This window comes from Melanotaenia boesemani, chromosome 17, assembly GCF_017639745.1.
Source record: "Melanotaenia boesemani isolate fMelBoe1 chromosome 17, fMelBoe1.pri, whole genome shotgun sequence".
Taxonomy (NCBI): Eukaryota; Metazoa; Chordata; class Actinopteri; order Atheriniformes; family Melanotaeniidae; genus Melanotaenia; species Melanotaenia boesemani.
Window position 1 is genome coordinate 15,724,067 of NC_055698.1, and position 23,613 is coordinate 15,747,679.

General features: G+C 37.4%; 2 protein-coding genes across 7 annotated transcripts; both read left to right on the plus strand.

Annotated features, from left to right (window-relative positions):
- Positions 1–2,751: 2,751 nt before the first annotated feature.
- LOC121656537 lies at positions 2,752–12,542 on the plus strand. Of its 6 annotated transcripts, none has more exons than XM_042011577.1 (12): positions 2,752–2,925; positions 4,703–4,734; positions 4,837–4,914; positions 5,001–5,143; positions 5,224–5,346; positions 5,431–5,488; positions 5,635–5,994; positions 6,192–6,328; positions 6,443–6,559; positions 7,768–7,825; positions 8,856–8,921; positions 9,016–12,542. In XM_042011577.1, the coding sequence occupies exons 2-12, from the start codon at positions 4,725–4,727 to the stop codon at positions 10,263–10,265; spliced, it is 2,400 nt and encodes a 799-aa protein (XP_041867511.1). In that variant the 5' UTR covers positions 2,752–2,925; positions 4,703–4,724; the 3' UTR covers positions 10,266–12,542. The 6 variants fall into 6 exon arrangements, with proteins under 6 accessions (XP_041867511.1, XP_041867513.1, XP_041867512.1 ...); XM_042011579.1 differs by having other exon boundaries at positions 2,752–2,892; XM_042011578.1 differs by having other exon boundaries at positions 2,752–4,734.
- Positions 12,543–15,691: 3,149 nt separating this feature from the next.
- LOC121628223 (regulation of nuclear pre-mRNA domain-containing protein 1A-like) lies at positions 15,692–23,585 on the plus strand. Its single transcript, XM_041967202.1, has 7 exons — positions 15,692–16,065; positions 17,158–17,287; positions 17,538–17,644; positions 17,907–18,001; positions 18,234–18,360; positions 21,001–21,176; positions 22,584–23,585. The coding sequence occupies exons 1-7, from the start codon at positions 15,915–15,917 to the stop codon at positions 22,683–22,685; spliced, it is 888 nt and encodes a 295-aa protein (XP_041823136.1). The 5' UTR covers positions 15,692–15,914; the 3' UTR covers positions 22,686–23,585.
- The last annotated feature ends 28 nt before the right edge of the window (positions 23,586–23,613 follow it).

A 23,613-nucleotide genomic window follows, 5' to 3' on the forward strand; every position in this document is an offset into this window, starting at 1 on the left:
TCGCCGTGGATGTACAGGAGTGTGGGATCGGTTCTGTTCCGCCTAAAATCCAGGAAGATTTCCTTGTTTATTGTGATGTTCAGTGTAAGGTTGTTTGCTGAGCACCACTCCCCAAGTTTCCGGACCTCGTCTCTGCAGGCTGCAAATATAGATCCTGCAGAATTTTAGTGGCTCTGTTCAGTTAGTCTTTTTGCATTTAAAACACATTATTAAAACTATTCTCTGACAGGTCAGTCAAATCACTCATTTGTTTCTATCATATTTAAGGGTGATTCCTTTCTTTCTTTCTTTCTTTCTTTCTTTCTTTCTTTCTTTCTTTCTTTCTTTCTTTCTTTCTTTCTTTCTTTCTTTCTTTCTTTCTTTCTTTCTTTCTTTCTTTCTTTCTTTCTTTCTGTTACAAGGGACAGCTTACACAGACCTGCAGAATCTTTAAAATTTCTGGACCAATTGTAGAGGATCCCACTGGCTGGCTGTATCATCTTTGCTTATATAAAGCTTACAAACAAAGAGCATTCCTGAGCTGACATCTGGAACCACTCATGAGACTTGTATATGGAAACATGACACTATATATGGACTTCTACAAGAAATTTATAACCCTGTCCAAATAAAGAGCCTAGAATTCACTGAGTCTCAACAAATGGCAGACTGCTACAGCTGCAGCCAAATGCAGCCATTTGCAATGCTGAAGATCAGACACTACACTTTCTTCCTTTCTTTGTTTCTTTTGTTGTGGAGTACTTTATGACTCTTGATGCCATAGTGGGGTTTATTTTGTGGAAGCAGGTGTTGTGGAGAAATAGTCTGTGGTGGCATTTTGTAGTTTACTGTCCTTAATAACATTCTATAGTTTTGTGAAGCCATCATCTGGTTGATAACTTCTCCTCTCTCGGTGCCATACGGTGGTTTCCGCTTTAGTGTCCTTGGTGTCTTCATAGCCATTTCTGTGATATGATGACTTCATCATATGAAGATCTTCTTCTCTGGATCATACTATTTTGTAGTAAATTACTTTAGGCTTATGCTGTGACAAAAATACTTTCAGGTAAAAGAAGAGCTCCGGACATCAGCTTTATGTAAAAATGATGGTTTATTACAAAAAGTGACATCATAAACAGATATGCATCTCTGTGAGGTCTCTGAAGCCAATCGTAGAAAAACCCCTGACTAGACGTGTAAGTCTCTCTTTTATAGTTTTCAAACAAAGAACATTCCTCAGTCCTGCATCGGCCAATCATAGATCAGACACAAGTTTACATATAGGATGTTCGTGTGTTCTTCTCCAAATTTCATGTTTATATCCTGTGCTGGGAACGTTTCTAAGTGCAGAGTACAGTCCTTTAAGACAGACCCTTATAAGGAAACAATCTACTGTAAGTGTGTCTTACACAATGCTATGTTTAGATACTCCTAGAAGCCAATAAGCCTGTCCATGCTTGGATCCTAAAGCAAAGAGCCGTCTGCTTACAGCTGAAATGAAGTATAGTCCTAATCTATGTATTTTAAGTAACTCTAATTATGAAATGTTGAGAATAAGATACTTCACTTTCTTTCTTTCTGTGGGTTTGTAGAGGTCATAGCTACAAACAGATATCTGGCACATCTCCATGCTGGGATGGGGGATGTTGCATTTTTTGTTTAGAACAAGAAACCTAACAGCACCTTTTGGTTCAATGTTTACATCTGATCTGGAGAGCAGTTCTCACCAAATCTTTATGGTCCAAAATACTCCACATAGAAAAAAAAAAACCTAAATATTATTTCAGGAGAGTCCAAATTAGTAGTTTGGAGCTTTGTTGTAAAATTAATCTCATAGTTATTTGCTTATCCTGTTAAGACATTTTCTGACTCTTTGTGATCCAGATGAACCTCTCTGTAATCTGTTATCTGATAAGGGTCATTATTAACATAAGATCAAAGCATTCATGCTAGCAGTCCAAGAGGAAATCCTTTGTCACTCTCCTGCCAGCAATAAATCTGAGACAAGAAACTGCCTTAACGACAGAAACGTTGCATTCCAGAGGTTATCACATAGGTATTATAACCAAATTGCATTTGCAATTGATGTACTATCAAACTTATGTTAGTATTACATGAATATGGTGATGTGACATGTGGTGTCACATGTCCCTTGTATGCAAGTCTCATGACTAGTTTAGATGTGTGAACTCATGAATATCTTTGCCTGTGTGTCTATATAAGTAGAGTTGATACAGACGGTCAGTGGATTTTCCACAACTGGCCTTAAGGAACCGATTCTGAAGATCTGTTTTAGATGCCAGACTTTTTGTAATTAACTTTTTTTTTATTATTCATTAAGTTGGTGGCTCTTTTAATCTCCCAACCATCTTTTCCACATCGCCTGCCTCAAGAAATATATTTCATTACCATGTGCCAAAACCCCCAAATTCATGAGAAAATTTCGCATTTCTGCGTGAGGCCTCACCATTTAAACACCTACAATAAAGCGCCTGGAAACAGACAGTCATTAATATGGACTATGAAAGCCAAAGAGCGGATGGAAAAAAAAGTGTGGAATAATTTAGGTTAAAATTGTTATTTTTGCTGTCTATTATTTATTTCAATAACATTCCTTTTTGTTTCTTCTGTCCTTGTCTGGGTTTATTATCTCTGATGTTTTATTTAATTCTTTGCTTCCTGTATAGGGGGCGGAGTCCATGTGCAGCTGAAGCTCGCTCTGGCTCTGTTCCGTTTATTATGATCACGCGCACGTACCTGTAGATTTGATTGGTCTACGGAATACCAGACCTCGTAGACGCTGGCTGTCGCACGCGGACTGAAGTATGTTGCTACTAAAATTCATGCACGCTGGTGCGTCATTGTTAAAGTTACTTCACGGACTTCTGGATACTTCGAGGAAATAGCAAGGAGGCAAGTTTTAAACAGAATCAGTCAAAATCGGAAGTAAGTGTTTATTAATGTGAAAGAACCGTTTGTAGTGGCTTGATGTTTTTTGTTGCGTTCATTGTGAGTTGAGTAGAAAAAAGCTGGGCGTGGTAAGAAAACATTTAAAGATGACCGAAGAAGATAGCAGGTTGTAATTTAAGTTTAGTCTCATTTCCAGTATTGATAAGTATCTGAGTAACTGTAACCGACGGTTAAAAGCTGTTAACGGAGATTAAAATTTGATTTGATGAGTTTGGTGGCTGCCCCACTGAAATGTGACTGGTAAAATCTAAACTAGCTTTTATACACCGCTATATAATGTGTTTTTATATATTACCAACCGATTAGACTTGAGTGTAATGCTAACAGTAAAAATAAAAAAAGCTAACGCTATCTTAAGAGTAACGGATCTGGGCTCCATGGCTAAAAAATACATAATAATAGGCCAGAACACTTTTTAATGCTAATGGGAAGATAACTTTTTGGAAAAAGAAATATAGTCCATGATCTGTGTTTATTTCCTCAATCAGAAATGCAGTTACTGTGATGAATAGTAAAATTGTGTGCCCACATTTTACCCACACCTATTTACAGGAAACTGTCTTGTCTAGTTTTGTAACACCGAAAAGGCAGAAGCGAAATGTTTTCTATTTAAAAAATTGCTTAAGGTAACTAGTTTGTCAGAAACTTACCAATAAGAAGTGTAATGATCACGTTGTTTAAATAGTTAATGTGTCTTAAACTTTGAAATTGAAGCGCCATCTAGTGGTACATCTTGTAGAAATGGTAATTTAGTCATCTAAAATTTGCACAAGTTTAGGAAATCTGTTAATGGTCGATTATTTCTCAATTGGCGTTGTATTATGCGGCATTAGAAATCCAACTTTACAATGAGGAAAAACTTGTAAGGATTATGCTGCTGTGGAATGAGCAACACAGCTAAATGGGTGAATATTAACCCCAAAATGTGCTAAAATCCTCTGCAATATTCTCCTGTTGGTATCCACTCTTGTTTTGAGTTGCTTGATGGATCTGATGATTGCATTCTCCCACAGTTATAGGATAAAAAACAACACATTTTATCCATTTTTACACTATTTATTTTACACTGTCAGGGACCTCAGTAGCATGTTGAATATGCTTTTATTTGATCTTTAAAAAAATTCAGGAAACTGCATTAACACCATGTCCTCCCATATTTCTTTGCTTGCAGCTTGTACCTTCTTAAACACAGCAAAACCAGCATGGCTTCAGAGTAAATGACAAACTGGAACATTTAGATCATTAATCAGGTTCTGCAAGTTTCACACAGCTTAATCTTCACCGTGCATACCATTCCTTTTGATTTGCTGGAAAGAAGTCTACATACATGGCAGATGTTTTTGTTGTGTGACTGAAGGTGCAAGCTTACTTCAATGAAATGTTAAGATTTGGGAGGACTAATGGTTAATCCAGTTTTAAAAACAAATCTCGAGAAACAAAGCACACAGAGTTTGATCTTATTTTTAACCTGTTTTGTGCGTGAGCCAATTTTAACTTGGTTTAAATATCTGAACGTTTACTTACAGAAGAGGAACAAAGATTAACACTGACAAGAGTTGGAGTATTATCTCATTTGGAAACTTTACAAGGGACAATAGCTTCAAAAAGACTAAGACGGGATCAGAATCTACCTTTTTGTAAAACAATGTTTGGGATTCTTGTTGCTCGAGACTGACCATGATGCTCAACATTAGATATTTACAACAAAAATGTAAAACGTTATTATTACTTTAATTGCAATTTCTGCATACAGGTGGTGTTTCTTCAACTGCAGGATGGAGCCAGGTGGGACACAGAAGACACATTTTCCAGCAGCTACATACAGTCTGCCCTGCATAACCTTGTTTTTCTGTGAATATATTTGGTTGATACATTCTCTGTTTTTAGAGGGTTCAAGCAAAAGCCAGCTGTTTGATTCTCTGCAGCTGTATCTGAACAAGAAGAACAGATTACAACCAATTATTGGTCTGTAGCAGCATTTCCCTGTGTTGACTTTATGTGGTCTGTGCTCTGCTTTTATTCAAACAGTTTGTCATTTTATACACGTTTAGGTCTGAAAAGCATTATTGAATGTGTGAATGTGAGTACACTGAACAAAGAAGCACTGTTCTTGTGTGAGGTGTGTGTGTGCCGACTTGGTAAAGCTGACATGCGGAACCACATACTAGGAAGTCTCCATAGATTCAACTACATCGTAAGTAGTGCTGAGGAGTAGGCAATAAGAAATGTATGTGCTGCCTTCAGTTGTTTAACAGGTCATGTTTTACTTGTCAGAAAGCCTGTCACCCCCACTTAGTGTCTAAATGGGAGACGAACTCTGACCTGTCTGAACTGGCCTGGCCACTAATGGAGTTGGCCAAGATGCTGGAGGGGAATGAAGGACCAGGAAATGTTCAGGTAAGTTGTTTAGACTGTTTATGCCTTAATTTATAACCAAACACAGATGAGTGTGCTCACACCTTCATGTACCTTTTTATATAGTTGTTTGAAGTTGAAGATGCTGTATACAAGAGGATGGCAACTCAGAGTGAAAATCACGGTTAGTGAATATGTCCATGTTTAGAGCGGTTGTCTTAATTTCTCCCAGGTCCACCTTTCTTTGCTCACCACTGGTCTTCTAATTTACTGCCATTCCTTGTGCCCCCCCCCACTCCATTTGGACCTTCTTCTGTTTTCACATTACAGCAGTAACTCTGATAAAAGAATTGAGAGATGAACAGGCTGAATCGGGGAGCTTCCCAGAAACTACGTCTTTGCACTATCCCGTCACCTCTGAGAGGATTGTTTTGTTAACACAAAACCAACCAAGATATCCCAACAAATCCCACAAGGCTGGCACAGAATCATTTGAGATGTCAACACACACCAGCAAATTTCTGCCTCAGGTTACTGCAGATGCTTTTTCTTCAGTTAAGTCAAAGGTTTGTTTAAGCAACAAATCAACACCACAGCTGGAGATAATGCAGACCTCACCGGAGCCCCCAGTGTTGTCAGAATACAGCAACACCTTCCCTGATGACTACTCAGGAGACAAGCCTCTGATTGGTGAGCACAGATAAAGAATGCCAGCAACAGATACTGGAGTAAGAGAAAGCAAACAGCAAGATTTTAATATAACTAGTAATTCCATTAGCATTTTTACTGTGTAGATTTGAGTGGTGTCAGTCTTTTTATCTCAGATTTGGCAAAAATCAGCCAAGGGTTTTCTTTTCTTAAAAGTTTATCTACATTGTTTGCAACAGGTCTTGTCCGTGTAGTTGAGTTTAGAAGCGAGGGTGGCTGCTCTTACTGTTTCTTATGCCACTGCTGCCGCATCAGATGCAACAAAAAGGACATTATTGATCACCTATTCAGCTCTTCCCATCTCATCAACTACTTGGTAAGTTGGTCATGGATCCAAATGGACATCATTTATGAATATGTGTACAGTGTCTTTAGATCACATGCTTTAGTGTTGATGTAGTTGGAGTTTAATTTAACTGCTATTGTCCAGATGGAAACTCATTCTGATGAGGTGGAGGAAATCAGTGAAGATATTGAAGATAACTGTCAGCTTCTCCAGTCATTGGCTAAGGAAGTGGAGCAAGATGAGGGCCGAGGAGAGTTGAAGGTATCCTGTTTTATTTTGAACATGGATTATTCTGTCATTTTTACAGTAATGCTAAAGTCTTTGTCAGCCTTTTATACAGCATTTTGCTATATTTCTGCATACATCTGTCCTCAAGCATTTCCACAAAGCTCTAAAGTGTTGAAAAAGAATGTGATTTTAAAAAAATGAAATGAAAATGAAACTGCGTATTTGTGATTTACAAACAATTGTGAACCTCTAGGCTGATTTTTAAAAAATGATAAAGAAACTAACAAGGGACAAAAGAAGATTGACTCCAGAATAAAATTTGGGTGTTTCATCAACAGCTAGTGATATTGCCACTGCAGCTGAAGGAGGGTCTAACGTTATCTGCCTGCTTTGATTGGTTAAGTGAAACTTGCAATGTGACAGTAACGTATAACACAACACTGTAGAAATGTAGTGGAGTAGAAAGTCTAGACACGTAAAGTACAGACACGTAAAAAGCATACAGGAACAAAGTACTTGTACATCGTTACATTATACATGCGGCTGGATAGCTCAGTGTGTAGAGCAGGCATGTCAAACTGGTCCAGCAAAGGGCCGTGTGGCTGCAGGTTTTTGTTCCAGCCAGCCAAGAGCACACAGTTTGACCAATCAGCTGTCTGAAGACTGAGATCAGTTGATTGAATCAGTCAAATCTGGTGTGCTGCTGCTTGGTTGGAACAAAAACCTGCAGCCACACGGCCCTTTGCTGGACCAGTTTGACATATGTGGTGTAGAGCAACCGTCTTCCATGAGACCAGAGGTCGATTCCCTCAACGTTAAGACCTTCCAGTTGGGTCCTTATGCAAGACCCTAAACGCTAGTGCCTAACCACTGTAAGTCGCTTTGGATTAAAGCGTCTGGTAAATGACTGTATGTAATGTACATTCCACCACTACAGGTAATAAAGGCATAAAGGTATTGAACTGGCCAAGTCGGTTGTTCTTACTTTATTAGAAATATTGTCCTAAAGCAAACAGTGAATGTGAAGAAACCCACCAAAATCAGAATATTAGGAAACTGACAGTTCCTCAAAGACTGATCAATAGTTATTGGAAACATGTATTTGAAGTTATTGCTCTACAAAGAGGTTGAACTGACAAAAATACAGTATTGGATCATTTTCCTCAAACAAATGATTAATTTATTTGTCGTAACTGTTTTTGTGATTATGGTTGTTTCCAACATTTCATGTCATACTGTAGGTAGTAGAAGTACCAGAATCCCAATGTAGGCAACTCACTGGCAAAAGTTACCACTGGTGTAAGTACTGATCAAGTATTTGATTGGCCATAAATCTTCCACCTCTTTTGCTCCAACTCTGCTCTTGAGGTATACACCTGTAAGTATAAGTTTGTCTTCTCATATTACCAATGTGTGAGTCCATGTTCTGGGATAGAATTTTATCCTTTGGATAAAAATGGTACTTTGTGAGGTTTCAAGTTTGAAACAGTCTGAAAGAGGTGATGCTTCCTCTGTAATAGTGCTGATTCTCTCACAAACACTGCTTACAATGCAAAACGTGATTTTAATTACAGGCTGAGTAGGACTGTGTTGTTTTCTGCTGACATTTATACTGTAAGACTTTGAAGATTCTTCCATTTAAGCATCATTTTGTAACAGCGGCGTCCACTGGTGTAAACATTAAGGAAAAGGACATGTTCTGTGGTTTCCCTACAGCAAAAAGACAAAATGATGTTTTGGATTTACAGATTAAGTTCAGTTGCCAGATTCTTAAAGACAAAGGATAAGGAAGTTCCAACCAACATAGTTTTGTACTCAAAGGTTTATATAAAAGTAAGACTGTGCTGGACTTGGGATTCACAGCTAACAACATGAGACTGACAGAACTGCCTCATGACAGATGGCTTTGGATACCAGTTGTAGATCTCTAACCATGTAATTAATGTTTCTTTATTCCTGTAGCAAATACAGCTGTTGGAAGTGTTGTTACTCTTTAAATCACATATTTTAAAAACTGTTAATTCAGTTTTATGTTGTGATGCTTTTACCTTAACCGCTCGGACAGATTAAATACCTGATTGCAGCGTATTTCTGTTATTTTAATAATAATAATTTTAACAGCATTTCTGTTTTGTGTAAAGTTTTTAACTCAACTTCATATTATGTTCACCTATGAATTTCAATGCTTCATGTTCTCTTTGACTCTGGTGTAAAGCCTCTTCAGTGTTTTCAGTGATGCTTTTATTCAGACTTCGGCTATATTTATCTGAAGTACTCTTTATGTGCAGTTTTTCCTCTGTATCCCCCCTGTGTTATTTTTATTTTCCAGGTTTAAAGATGCTGTCAAGTGGCTGGACTCACTCTAACACAGAAAATAAGAGAAATGCTGTCAAAGGTGTGTGTCTTTGTTTAGTTTCCTTTCTCTTATTAATACTTTTTGTAATTTCTTGCTGCTTTTTAACCTGTCCTATTCATGTTTTCTGGCAAAGGGGCTTGTGTGAACAAGACTTCAGTTCGACGCCTGTTGTCAAAACAACCTACAAGTGTGAAACGGAAGAAAAAGATGAAGAAAAAGACTAATACTGTGTTCAACGTAAGCCTGCCTCTCCCCAAAGGAGAGATGCTGCTGCAGGGGAGAACGTCTTTCACTGCAGACAACCTCCTGGAGTCTTCTGTAACATGTCTGTCTGACTATGATCCAGTTTCCCCATTGGATTCTGAGACTTTGGACTGCAGGTTAGAATGTGACAGTTCACCTTTTGCAGATACTCTTGTGGAAGAGACCTCAGATTTCCAAACTTCTCCACTCCAACAAGATCTTTTTCAAAGTCATCCAGATGCTGATCAATACATACCAGAACATAACCCAGACACTGCATTTCAAGATGGAGATGGTCATGGGAAGCACAATATGTGCTTCAACCAATTTCAAGACATAACTGGGACAGAAAACAACACAGTCTATGAAGAGTGGAGGTACAACAGACAGCATGATTATCATGAAATGTCAAGTAATGATGCACCAACACAGAGCGAGGAACTGTTTCCTGCTGCGCCTCACACTGATGGATCATCATACAGCTGTTACTCTAGACAGCAGCAGGGGGGTGATACTGAACAGTGCTACTTTTCAGCTTCAGACAGTGATGGTGGAACACGACAGGAAGCTTCAAAATGGGAGAGAAACTACAAGGACATTAGCTCCAATGCTCTCCAAAATTATTACCAACAACAATATCTAAGTCAACAAATGGCATGGGCTAATGCAAATGTTCAGCCAGGCAGTATGTGGGGGTATCATGGCATGTATGATGAAGTACCTCATTATTTAGATACTGGCAGGATAAACATGCAAGCTCAATCTGGCAGTACCCTTCTCCACAATGGTGGCATTTCATCCGAGCCTACAGTACAGTTTCATAATGCTGATCTGAGCCAAATGCAGACATGCACACTGTTCAGTGTTAACCATTTCCAGGCAGCTCCACAGAATTACATGACACAATCTCCAACCTATCAAGCAAGCCAGGCAGACCATAGGCTGATGTCTTCTACCAACTATAATGTTGGGCCTTGGTCAAATCCTTTGCAGCAGTTTGCTTATCCAGCCAGCAGTGCTAGTAGTGGCTACAATATGATGCAAGCAAATGCTGTGATCCCACCTGGACAACCTTTGTATCACGACCATCACGATGCCCGCTCGGATGTTTATTTAAGAGCTGGTGCCCCCTTTAGATAAAAGTACACTCTTAATTCAGAATAATCACACTTTTTTTTTCTTTTTCTTTAAAGGAGACATATTATGCATTCTTAAGAAATCTGTGTAAGCATGTTTACATGCACAGTTGAATTGAGATAAAATCAGGATTTATTACAGCAGTGCAGAAGTCTTAATGGGGTGCATTTCTGTTCAAATTTCTCATGCATTTAGCTGTCTGACAAAATAAACTGAAAGTGAGGTTGTGAATGAGAGTAACTTTATTGGGAATTTAGCTGTGTTAATCTAAACTTGTTTTACTTTTAAACATCGGAGCTTGTCCTGTGTGCCTGTTTGAGTTAAGCTGAGCAAATGTAGGTAGTGTCATATAAAACATGTATGACTTGTTTATGTCATGATATCATGACAATAGCACTGAACGTATTTCATTTAGAATTTCCATCTCTGTTAAACTGAAGGGAAAAAATGTGACTGGGAGTTTAATTCCCAAGTACTTTGATTTATTTCATCTGCAGTCCAGCCAAAGACAGTTGGTATTGATCCCCCTTAAAGAAAGGATTGTGAATTGTGCTTTAAATTGGTTCAAGTTGTTTAAAAGCAGTGCCACTGTTTTATGTCACACTCCAACTCCATAAACCCTGGGCCTCACAAGTGTCCATACAACTGTGTTTAGAGGTTTTAGGAGCTAAAATTAAGAACATTTGCTCTGTGTTAGTCAACTTTAACCATTATTGAAATGGCTGAATGTTGTTGTGTGCCATGACGAATGGGAAGTGAGAATTTTTAACTTCCATCTGGGTAAAACATTTAAAGAACGCTAGTAAGTTGTATTTCCTAATCTAGATAGATAATCACGTACTGGTGTGGCATCATCAGTTTTCCTTTGGTTATATTGTTTAACTATATAACTGCTAATTAAAATTTTGTTGTTAATGTTTGTTGCACAGCAAAAGTATAAAGCAAAAGGGCGTTAACGTCCTAATTCTGAAGTAAAGTGAATGTAGCATGACTTAAAGTTGATGCTGGGTGAGGATGTAGATGAGGTTTGATGTTTCTACTCTCAGATGGAAGTGAAAACCTGAACATGAATGTATCCTGGAAGTGATCATTTAGGACCTGGGGTTTCAAACAAAGTGCCAGTGTTTCGTTGTGTCTTCAGACACTCCGATTTATCTGAATATGTCTCCTTTAAAGTTTGGACATATGAAATCAACATAATTTTGAAGTCTCTCTTAATGGACAAAAATTGTTTTGTTAAGTTTATAAAGGTTCTAACTTTAGCTTTTTTTTTTTTGGCTTTCTTCTGTTTAAATCTTCAGGAAGTTTTGCTTTTTTTTAATTCTTTTTTTTTTTAATTAATTTTTTTAAAAGACACTTTTGAGCAGTTTTTTCTATGAGGCTGAATTGCAAAGTATTACCTTTAAAGCACCTGTGTATTAGTTACAGGGCTCTGTGTACTGTTGTTTCCCAACTTGGCTGCATTTATTAAAGGAAAAAAAAGATTTGGTAAAAGTAAAAATATCTCTATTTTTATAAGTTCTTAAAAAAAAGTAATTCAGTCCATACATTATACAGTTGAGGATGATTTTTTTTGCTATGTGTGTCTATATGTTATAAATCAGTGCTGGAACAAACAATTTCCTATCACTCCAAGCTGAGTTAAATAGCCAACAGGAATGCATCCATTGTACCAACTGAGCCTTTAATAACGTAAAAAGATTAATTTACTGTGATATTCAGAGGATTGCTGTTGTGTTTGTGCTAAAGTGGATTCTATTTCCATTCTTATCCAGATTTGCATCATGACAGAAGTTCTGATGTAGTTTTTTGTTAAGAATGGCTTTGAAATTAAGCACAAATGACATTAAATTTTGCCATGTTCTTTATTTTTTGACTGGTAAAGTTTTACAATTTGTTTATTTTTTATTGAATTAATTAGTTAAAATGTTAGTTTTTGGTTGCATGTATAAAATATTTTGGGATTTTGAGTTGTGGGTTTTGGTTTAAATAATATGCAAATACAGGGGTTGGTCAAACACTGGTAAAATATGACTAGGAGTTTTTTTTTTCCCTCAGACCTGAGACATTAACAGATTTTATATTTTATGCCTGACTGATGTGGCATAATGCGGTGTGACAATCTTAAACATATAAATGGTGCCAAACTTATTTCTATTTCAGTTTTACAGACACTTTTACTTTCCTCATTTGCATTGAGATTTTCTGTTTGTAAGTCATTTGTATTCTCAGTATGGATATTCCTGTGTATAAATCAGTTCATGAAGATTACTTACCAAATAACAAGTCTTAAACTGTGATTTATTTCCCTGCTGAAACACAAATGATGCACATACAATCTCAGACACAGAGGAGCGGATGATATTATCACCAAGAGAACATGCTTTTTTTCCTACAGCTTTTTTCCTGCCATAGCACAAAAAAAATGAAAAGACTTAAATTTTTCTTTTCAAGATATCATGGGTCCACTACAGTGGACATCGGAATGTCATGCATGTAAAACTGAACTTTGATAACAGTCAGTAAATTCCAAGGAAAATACCAAGACGTCAACATAAGAATGAGTAAAACCTCCACATCACTGTTCTGTAGTGTGTTTATACTTGAAAACACCATAAAGTCAACTTTAGCACTGAGTCAAACTCTTAACATCAGTGCAACGTTTCCCCTACCATACTAGAGGGACACCTCGTCATCTTAAACTTCTTCCTGTCAATAATCAACTGCGGTTGTGAACAATCAACCACCGTCAACGGCACTACACTGCAGTATGTTGTTCATTTATGCCAAAATCTTGATGTATTTCTGCATGTGGTATTCATGGGGTATGATATTTCATAAAGCAACTCCCCTTCTTTGAAATGCAAAGGTAAACCTTGCACTTAGTGCACATCATGTATGTTTTGCTGTTGCAACCTGATCTGTGACACCTTGGTGCATGTGTTTCACCCACCATCTCTGGGAGGTGGATGGCCCCACAGTGTCTGAGAGCTGCATTTGGCTGAGGTTTCCACTTTTGATGTAGAGGTGTGTTGTCATCTTTGCTGTCACTCGCGATTCCTGCTTGAGCCCAAGTAATCAGCTGCTCACCAAGAAGCAATTTGAATTCAAGAAACTTCCGTGGTTTCTTTCCCAGAAGCTGGCAGTCAGTATTATACTAAAGCCATGGATTGGTGATTGCCAGATCAAAAAAGTGGAAAACTGCATGCACTGTCCATTTCCAAGTGTGAGTGGTGTTGACACCTGGACAAACCTTATGTCTTTCTTAGACCATCTTCTGTGTGGCTCAATGCGATAGGCAGAGGATGTCATGACCCCTGGCTTGTTGTCCAACCACTTTAACACAGCAAGTTTACTTTAACACAGTTAAACTAAGAATGCTTTAAATATATATATAAATAATGATTGTTTATTGTTATCAATTTACAAAAAGCAAAGAGAGCAAACAATAAAAATCTAAAGTGTTACTTCCCTTTACCTTCTAACCAGCATCAATTCTTATAGGAACACTTGCAAAAAGTCGGGAATTTTGTAGGATTGTAGTCAGTAGTGAGCTAAGAAAACTTGGTGCAACAGATGATACATCAATACATCAAGCTTATTTCACTTCAAAACCAGAAGATATCCAGCAAAGCCATCAGCTCGGAACTGGCAGAAACCAGTGGGACCCAGGTATACCCATCTACTGTCTGGAGAGGTCTGGTCAAAAGTGGTCTTTATGGAAACATGATCTGATGTGGAAACAAGGCCATACAACTCAAATATGTACAAAAACACAGGAATCAGGGTGTGGAAAAATGTCAGCAGTTGCTCTGGACTGGTGAGTCAAAATTTGACATATATGATTGTAGCAGAAGGCAGTTTGTTTGCAAAAGGTTGGAGAGCTGTACAATAATGAGTGTTTGCAGGCAACAGTGAAACATGGTGGAAGTTCTTTGCAGGTTTGGGGCTAAATTTCTGCAAATGGAGTTGGAGATTTGGTCAGAATTAATGGTGTCCTCAGTTCTAAGAAATACAGGCAAATAATTATCTATCATATAACACCATCAGGGAGGCGTATGATTGGTCCCAAATTTATTTCTGCAGCCGGACAATGAGCCCAAACATATAGCCAAGGTCCTTTAGAGCCATTTTCAGCGTAAAGAAGAATAAGAAGTCCTGGAATGAGGACATGAGCCCCTCAGAGCCCTGATCTCATCATCACTGAGTGTCTAGGATTACATGAAAAAGCAGAAGGATTTGAGAAAGCCAACATCGACAGAAGATATGTACTTAGTTCTCCAAGATGTTCGAAACAATCTACCAGCTGAGTTTTTTTCAATTCCTGTGTACAAGTGTACCTAGGCTAGGCAAGGCAAGATTATTATATATAGCAAGTATAGTACATTTCATGTACAAGACTATTCAAAGTGCTTTGCATAAAACTATAAAAAAGCTTTACAGTCAGGTATAGGAAGCAAAAACAAGTGCATTAAAACAAACTTTAAAAGAAATTAAATAAAAACAGAAAGAAAAAAGCTTTAATAAAATAAATAAAAAGCAAGAAATAAAGTTCCAGAATGAGGAATTAACAGTTGTTTTGATAATGGGCAGCAAATAGAAAAGTTATTAACCCTGATTTAAAACTGCTGAGAGTTTCAGCAGACCTGCAGTTTTCTGGGAGCTTGTTCCACATGTGAAGAGTGGAAAAGCTGAACGCTGCCTCTCCACGTTTAGTTTTGACTCTGGGAACAGAAAGTAGACCCTGATGACCTGAGGGCCCTGGTTGGTTCATGACAAACCAGAAGATCCTGAATGTATTTTGGTCCTAAACCATTAGGTGCTTTGTAAACTAACAGCAGGATTTTGAAGTCAATTCTTTGACAGACAGGAAGCCAGTGTAAAGATCTGAAGACTGGAGTTATATGATCTACTTTCTTGGTCTTAGTGAAGACTTGAGCAGCGACTGCAGTTGTCTGATGGACTTTTTAGGAAGATCTGTGAGGATATATATATATATATATATATATATATATATATATATATATATATATATATATATATATATATATATATATATATATATATATATATATATGAAGGCAAAGTAGTACCAGTGGTCACTGGGGGCCCCCACACTGGAAAAGTGGCCCCAGTAGATACCTTGAGAACATGTAGGTGTCTTTAAAAAAAAAAAAAATAAATAAAAATAAAAATAGAAATATGTGTTTGTCTTGTCTTTTTTTATATGACTCTGAAAAATCACACAAGAGTTCCTATGTGTATGTGCACAAATGGCAAATAAATTTCTTGAATCTTTATTCTACTTAATAAACATTAATCTTATTAGAGTGATTACTGTTGATTCTACACAGTGATGTTTTTTAAGAGCATGTTTCGATTTCCCGGAAATTTGAACGTAACACTTAGGCGGAAGCACCTCTGCGGTGTTTGGAAAGGCAACGAGGTAGTCACCTCAAGGCACCATCAACAAGGGCGGCTGCTGAGCCAGTTAGCTTGAACAGCTAGACTTTCATACAACAAAAGTAGCATTTAATATTTAAATTGAATGGCAGAAATTCAAAGACTAACTTTATTTAGATAACACATCTCAGAAAAGCCACGAAGCTGCCTCTTGCAGTATTTCGACTCACTACTCCTGATCTAATCGAAATGTCAGCTTTCTCTGAGGCGGCTTTAGAGAAGAAACTATCCGAGCTTAGCAACTCTCAGCAAAGTGTGCAGACGTTGTCGTTGTGGCTCATCCACCATAGAAAACACTCGAAGACTATTGTCAATGTGTGGTTCAACGAACTGAAAAAAGGTAAGGTTGGTCTGAGCTAGCTGGTTCCTCGAAGTAAACACTAACGTGCATGTGCAAGTCACAAACTGAAAACATGCAGAATCCATAGCTACAATAGCTTGTTTGCTAAAGCTAATGCTAAATCGTAAAATTAGATCTAGTTCAGTGTGCTAACGTTTACATTTCTTTAATGGATCACTGTTAGCGCTGTGGCTGCTAACACTAGCTAACTCTTGAGCAATGATGCTATCTTTGTAGTTTGTTTTGGTGTTAGCAACACAGACTTGAAGATACTCTTTATAGTTAATGCTGTGTTTTTATTCTTGTCCTTTAAATATATCTGATATTTTCCAGTAATGGAGACCTTACAACAAAACTATAACCTCATAACTATGATTCAAGTTATATTTTTGAGTTGGCATAACTCTTTATTAACGTTCAGGGTATACATTTACTTAGATTGTTAGTACACGAAAATAAATGACGCCTAATATTTTGTTGAATTAGAAATTCTGAAAGGCATGCAGTGATAGGTGTTTATGCAGCTGTAGTTAATAATGACTGACTTTTCCTCAGTGTGCTAGTCAACAACCTAATGATATCTCAAGTGGATGCTGTATATTGGGACACTGAAAAGGGAGACTGGTCTTGATAGCAGTGGGACTGTAGTTGGCACCCTTTGACACCCATGCTCTGGAGATTTATGTTAACCTCAGCCTTCATTAGTACATATCTGGAAACTGGTGTGCTTGTCCTGTACTGATATGTACTTGTGTGCTCTTTATCTAAAATGTGCTTTTTTAAAAGTGATTTTTCTTTTTTTTTTTTCTGTAGAAAAATTAAAGAAAATTGTACAACATAACAAAGATATTAATCGGTTAACAACTAGCTCAAACATAAACATAGTGATTAATAATTTCTGTGAAGTGATCTGTTTTTACTAGTACAATTTTTCTTTTAAAGAATTAAATCATTAATGGTTGTTATTAATAGATCATAAATAATTTCTGATATCTTATTTTTAAACATGTTTGTTGAATGCCGACCATACAGTCTTCTAAATTATAATCATACGCCTTGTTTTATGTGTATTTGTACATTTGATGCGTGTAGCTCAGGGATCACGCAAGCTGACCTTCCTTTACTTGGCCAATGACGTCATCCAGAACAGCAAGAGAAAAGGACCAGAGTTCACCCAGGACTTTGCACCGGTCATTGTTGATGCCTTCAAACATGTTTACAGGTCAGGTTTTATTTCACAAAACCTTTCTGTTTTTGTTTATTTTATTCTCGACTTTATTTCTCATCAGTCATCTCATCAAGGATAGTTTATTTACTGGTAGCATTTGGAAATGGAGAATACTAGATCAGATGGACCTACTTAGGGTTATTCTGGAATAAAATGCTTTATTTAAAAAAATGCTTCAAAGAATTTAATCAGACTTTTACAGTGGTTTAAAGTGAGTGTGTGTCGTGTCTGTGCTTCTGTCCAGAGAGGGCGAGGAAGGCTGTAAGAAACAGCTAGGTCGGGTTTTATCCATCTGGCAAGAGAGAGCCGTCTATGAGAACAACCTGCTGGACCAGCTCTCACAAGTCCTGTGTAAGTTCATACAACACTAACCTGAACAGAATTGTAAGTAAGACTTAACATCCAGGTATGTATGTTGTTTAACAGAGTGATCAATAAGAATTCATAGTAGGTTATAAATATCCATATAAAACATGTCTTAACCAACTTTTTTTGCAGGATAATGCAAAGCTAAAAAGCTGCAGAGAGGTCATGATCAGTTTTCTCTTTTTAGAAAACAAACTTCTGTCTGTGATGTTATCTGAATCTTGTGCTTTTGTCTTATAAATCCTAGATGGAGAAAAGAAAGCTAAGAAGAGGTCATATGAAGAGATTCACCCTGATGATGAGGGCTTTGCCTCCCAGAGCTCACCAGCTGAGCCCCCGCAGGTGATGTCCCTGGAAAAACAGCGAAGTCATAGATTAAGAATGTTGATGGACCTGTACTTTAAAACACTAACAGACCATCTAATGGTCATACTGTTGACAAGACATTTGATTCCCTATTTAAATAACTACCCTTTTTTGTTTGTTTTATTTGTATGTTATTACATACTTGGATAACATACTCCCATGTTCTTTTTTTTACCTTGTAAGCTGACTCTTCCTCCTTCTACAACAGACATCAGAGTTAATTCGAGCTCTGCAGGAGCTGGAGAATGCAGCTTCTGGTGACTCGGTGCTGCGTCAGCGCATCTCCTCCCTTCCTGTAGAAGTGCAGGACACGTCACTCCTTCACAAGATCACAGGTAAGCAGGAGGACTCAAAGCCCTACTTTCTCATATACCAAGGAAACACAAGCTTGTGTTAGATGTTGCAGGAATCTTATCCACAAAACACAAAACAGTCTGTCAGTTGCAAAAACCAGTAATTTATATATAAAAAAAAGCCTCGTTTCCGCTGTTGGGGTGGATCAGGTGGCTTTTCTCTCTCTTTTTTTTCCGCATGTAAAAAAACTGGGAACTGGGAATGGTACTCTAACATCTGACCCGACCCGTTCTACTTTTTGGGACCCTTCTGTTGAGGTGCTAGTGTAACCGATCCGGGTGGACCATGGCACACTGCAATCCGCTGACTGGTTAAAAAAAAAATCACTACCTGTGCGACCAGGCATAACAACAAAGCATTTTGCTGTTTAGAGCAACAGATTGTCTTTTTGTTGATTAAATCTCCATTTAAAATGGCGCTGCAAAGCACAGTTCATGGATGTTCTGCACTTTCCTCCAGACTATGGGGGAGGAAGAGATCCAAAGAGAACTTGACGGGGCCATCCGAATGGAAATGTTTTGGTCATAGTTTAAAGAAGGTGTCGGGCTGTGATGGTGTCATGCTATTACGTAGCTAAGGTATCTGTTGCTGTCCGGCTGATACTCCGCCTCTTAGGTAAGGTTACGGTTGGCTGTAGAAATGTAATGAGATTACAGTTTACAAACCATATCCGCACCCATTAGTGGAAACAAGGCTTTAAAGACAAGGATCCAGTTTGCTTTAATGCTGCCGGTCGAACAGACATTACGACAGCTTTCAGTACAATTAAACTGATACATGAATAAGAAAACCAGTGATCAACACTGGCACCTGATTATACCCATAATCCCATCCCCATTAAATGCACACAGTCAGTCTGGACAGCTTTTAATGATCTTAAGATATAAACATGAATTGTTTCAACTGAGAAAACGTCTCTCCTTTAACCTTTTCAGAGCAGATACAACATATGTGTGTTAATCCCTTTCACACTAGTTTGACTTGAACATATTTTATGGTGCTATTATTTTCAAGATCTCAAATGTTTTTATTTATTTATTTATTTCTATTTTTTAACATGATTCTGTGTTCTGCAGAGGCTGATAAATAAAGACTTGTTTAAATATTTACTTAGGCTATCTCTAGGTCTTAGTGGTTTCACCTTTAACATTTACTTAGCAAGATCACAAAGCATATCGCCCTTGTCTTCAAAACTGTGTTGTCCATTGACATATACAGGATGTCCTCTCAGGAAACTGTTTGGTTAGTCATTTTGCATGCTTTATTTATTTATTTATAGGGATGTGAGATTTAAATTTAAAGAATGCAATCTGCCTTCTAAGACACAATTCTCCAAGTAGCTCTAGTTGAACTCGCGATACATCAGCTTCCATCCTGCTTAATGCACACACTGGAACAAGACTCAGGAAGCATCCTCTCCACTGTCTAGCAATGTTCTGCTACTTTTAGACCTCTTTTCAGAACCTTCAAATGCTGTTTTTATTGCAAAAGAGTACTAATATAGCAACATTTTTAACTTAAAGCACTCCTCTCTGCAGACCACACAGCGAAGGGGACCTCACTCTCAATGCACAGTGATAAAAATACAGGCTAAAATGTACTAGCTGACTACTAAACCACAGTCTATTCAATGAGAGACAGAATGCAAAAGAACCACACCTGAAAGGTGTTCTGTTGATTCAGTTATAAAATGTTAATCCTTAATGTAGCATAATTGACACATACAGTTTTTGGGGTCTGTTTCATCACTGTATGGTTCAAAAAATAAAATCCAGGGGTTGTTACTGGGAAGTATCTCACTGTTCTTGTTGGGATGATGCTGTCCAGTCAGAAGCTGCTTTTTCTTCAACTTATTTGGGAATTGGTGTCTTATTTCACTGATTGTCTTGCTTTGGGAGATCTTAATATTTTGATCATGCTGGTAAACAACTTGCATTGCCATGGAAACTCATTATAAGTCTTGAACGAGTCCAAAGTATGCAGAGAAATCACTAGAACAGCACAGCCTTCGAACCAATGTGAAAAAATCTTTTTGAAAAACTAACTTGACAGTGATTATCTTGGGAAAAAAAACATAATTGTATATAAAAGAAATGAAAACCGTATGGTCGGACCTACCACGGTGTGCTGCCACCATACGGTGCATTCTAGTGGTATTTCATAACATGCTGTTCTCTAACGAGGCGATTAACCATAAAAAGAACAAACAAAACAGTCTGAACCTTCAATTGACAACTAAATGTTCTGGTTCAATGACAGCACCTAACACATGACAAGATATTTAAACGCTGGGTTAGGGCGTTACAAAGGGTTTAAAAGCAAAAATTAAGTTTTTATATATGCCCACCCTCCTCCAGTGAATGAGTCCAAGCTATATGACCACCACAAATATCTTGTTCAGTGGCTCACACTGGTGCGAGTTCTGTTTGTGTTCATTTGATGAACTAAACAGTTTGGTAAAGATGCAGTCTCTTAAATTTCCATGAAGTCAAATCACAAGTGCAAAATTTAAATTGTTCATGAGGAAAGCCCTTCTTAGTCACATGGTGGTAGATTACAGGAAAGCTGGATGACTCTGCTGAGCTCTGTGCTCTGCTCTCTCTATACTCTTTTTGCTTCAGATAAAGAATCGGGGGAGCGGCTCTCCCGGCTCGTGGAGGAGGCCTGCATGCTGTTAGCAGACTACAGTGGACGCTTGGCGGCAGAGATTGACGACAGGAGACAGCTCACTCGCACGCTAACTGTCTTCTTGCAAAGCCAGAAGGATGGCTTGGCCCAGAATGAGCAGAAACTTGAAGTGCGTGAATAACTTTTTTTTTTCTTCTTACAATTCTAACCATTTTGTTTGTGTATGTTTTGCCTGTTTCACCTTTTGTTTTACCATCATTCAGTCCTGGGTTTCATTTGTTTGTAGAACTGAAAACTTCAACTTCTTGTTGTCTGTGTTTAGAAGAAAGCTTTTATGTTTTTCAGCATGTTGCATGCAAACACAAATTTTTAATCAAAGTGTTTTGAACAGATGAGACTCGGAATCCACGTGACGTTTTCTCTCAACAGCGACGAATGCTTGTGAAATTAATTTATTTCTGTAGCTCATTTCAGTGTGTGTGCACAGGTCGTAAGGTAAGTATTGGCCAAAATAGTAATTATTTAACCTTTAAAAATTAATGGCAGATTAGGGTCTTCCCATTGCAATGCTTCTTTTATGTGGTGACAATAACTTTACAGCCTTTATCCACAGGAATCCAAATGACAAGAAAGTATTTAATGTGTTTCATTTGTAATAAAAAAAAAATAAAAAATGAAAATTTTGTGAGTGATTTTTATTCTCCTCTGTTTGAAACTCTGAGAAATACAAATTGTACAAATTTCCAGTTTCAAAAATGGTCTAATGGTATTTAAAATGTCATGACAGTAAAATACCTGCAAAAATCTGAATTAAGTTTATTAGAGCAACATGTGTGCTACACGCTGTCTTTAAGCCAAAACATCAGTAAAAGCAGGACTCTGAATTTCAGCAGGAGTGGCAAAATAAACTTGACAGGGGTATTTATTCATTTGGAACTGTGTGATTTAAAAAAAAAATAAAAATAAAGACACCCATGACCTGAGCTCAACATGCTGACCTGCATCCATAAGTTGTCCATATGATGGTCAGCACATCTTCAAAGTAACACACAAAGCTAAACCAGAGCAGAGAGCTAAACGTTTCAAAGATGCTTCACGTTTAAATAGGTTAATGGAGTTTAAATGCTCTGTTATTGACCTCCATCACCTTTTTTTTTCCTGTCTTTTATGCATTTAGGAGCATTTAAGTGTTTTTTTTTTCTCCTCAATTACTTTTGACGTACCTTGTAAGTGAAAGTAACTCATGGTCAGTAAAAACCCTGAGAGAAAAAGTTGATTTAGTAAAAGGAAAATTGCTAGTTTGACACTTATAATAAGAGATTTTTTTACTTTTTAATGCCTTCGCACAACATTTTTGCTTTTGTATTTTGTGATAACACATTTGAAGTATGCAGCTGTACAGCTTAATACAAAGCATAAATCACATCTGCTGTCAAGTAGGCTCTAATTTATTTAATGCAAATACACCTAACACTCCCTTCTAAATTTCACTAATTTGCTGAAATGAACTGATCCAATCTCAGTTTGAGCTGCATGATTTTTGACCTTTAATTTTTTCTGTTGTGTATTTTTTCAGGAATACAAACGCAAGCTAGCAAGGGTCACGCAGGTCCGAAAGGAACTGCGATCACGCCTGAACAATCTCCAGGAAGGACTCTACAACAACTCCTCCAACTGACTGAAGTCTTTCCTGCTCAGCACATCCTCCTGCTACTAAAACATGGTTCAACTGTGATGCTGGACCAATGTCTGCCTCCAGTGATTTCTGGTTTTTATTTTGTTTCCAACAAATTATTTATTTGCATCTTTTGTGGAGAGAAGTGTCTTCAACTATTATCTGTGTATGTAAGCTCACCTTTTGATGTAAAACACTGTAAGTTCAAGATTTATAATCCTCACATCCTGAACTCTCATGCTTGGGCTCCTGCCATCTTAACTTGTACTGCTTTGAAGTAGTATGGCTGGTGTGATATTTTTGTATTTATAGTGATTTAAGATAATGCACCAGAGTATTCATCCCTTTAGAGAGTAATCATTTATAATGATTTGCAGTATTTAACATTGTTTTTTGTAAGATTTCTTTTACTGTTATACGTTTGTTTAATTCTTGATTAGGGATCACTGCTGCAAAGAATGACGCAGGTATTGATTTTATACAGTGTAACGAAGGGTATACTTTGAGATGATGAAAAAGCTAAGCAGGAACTTCCACAAAAAAAACGTGATAATCTTACAAAAAAAATCCCTTGGCCGGTGTACACATACAAGTGTACATGTAAATATTCTGGCATTATACCCACTTTTGTTTATAAGTGTTTATGATTTGTATCTTTGTCAATAAGGGTGTAAAACCGTTTACTTAAGAATGTGACACGCAATATACTGAAACATTGATTGAGGGTCTTGTTTACCTAATTGCTTCACAATTTTAACTTTCATTAATGCTGTGGAGATGCCTCACATGGCTTGAAAAGTGCCCCAATTCCAAAGCCAGACTCCAGAAAAAAAAAAGTTCATTGTTTTTGTAAATATGAAGCAGTGCTGAGCTTCTTAGAACCAAATAAACATCAAAACTCCAGTTTCTGCTTGAGTTCTTTTAAGTTATT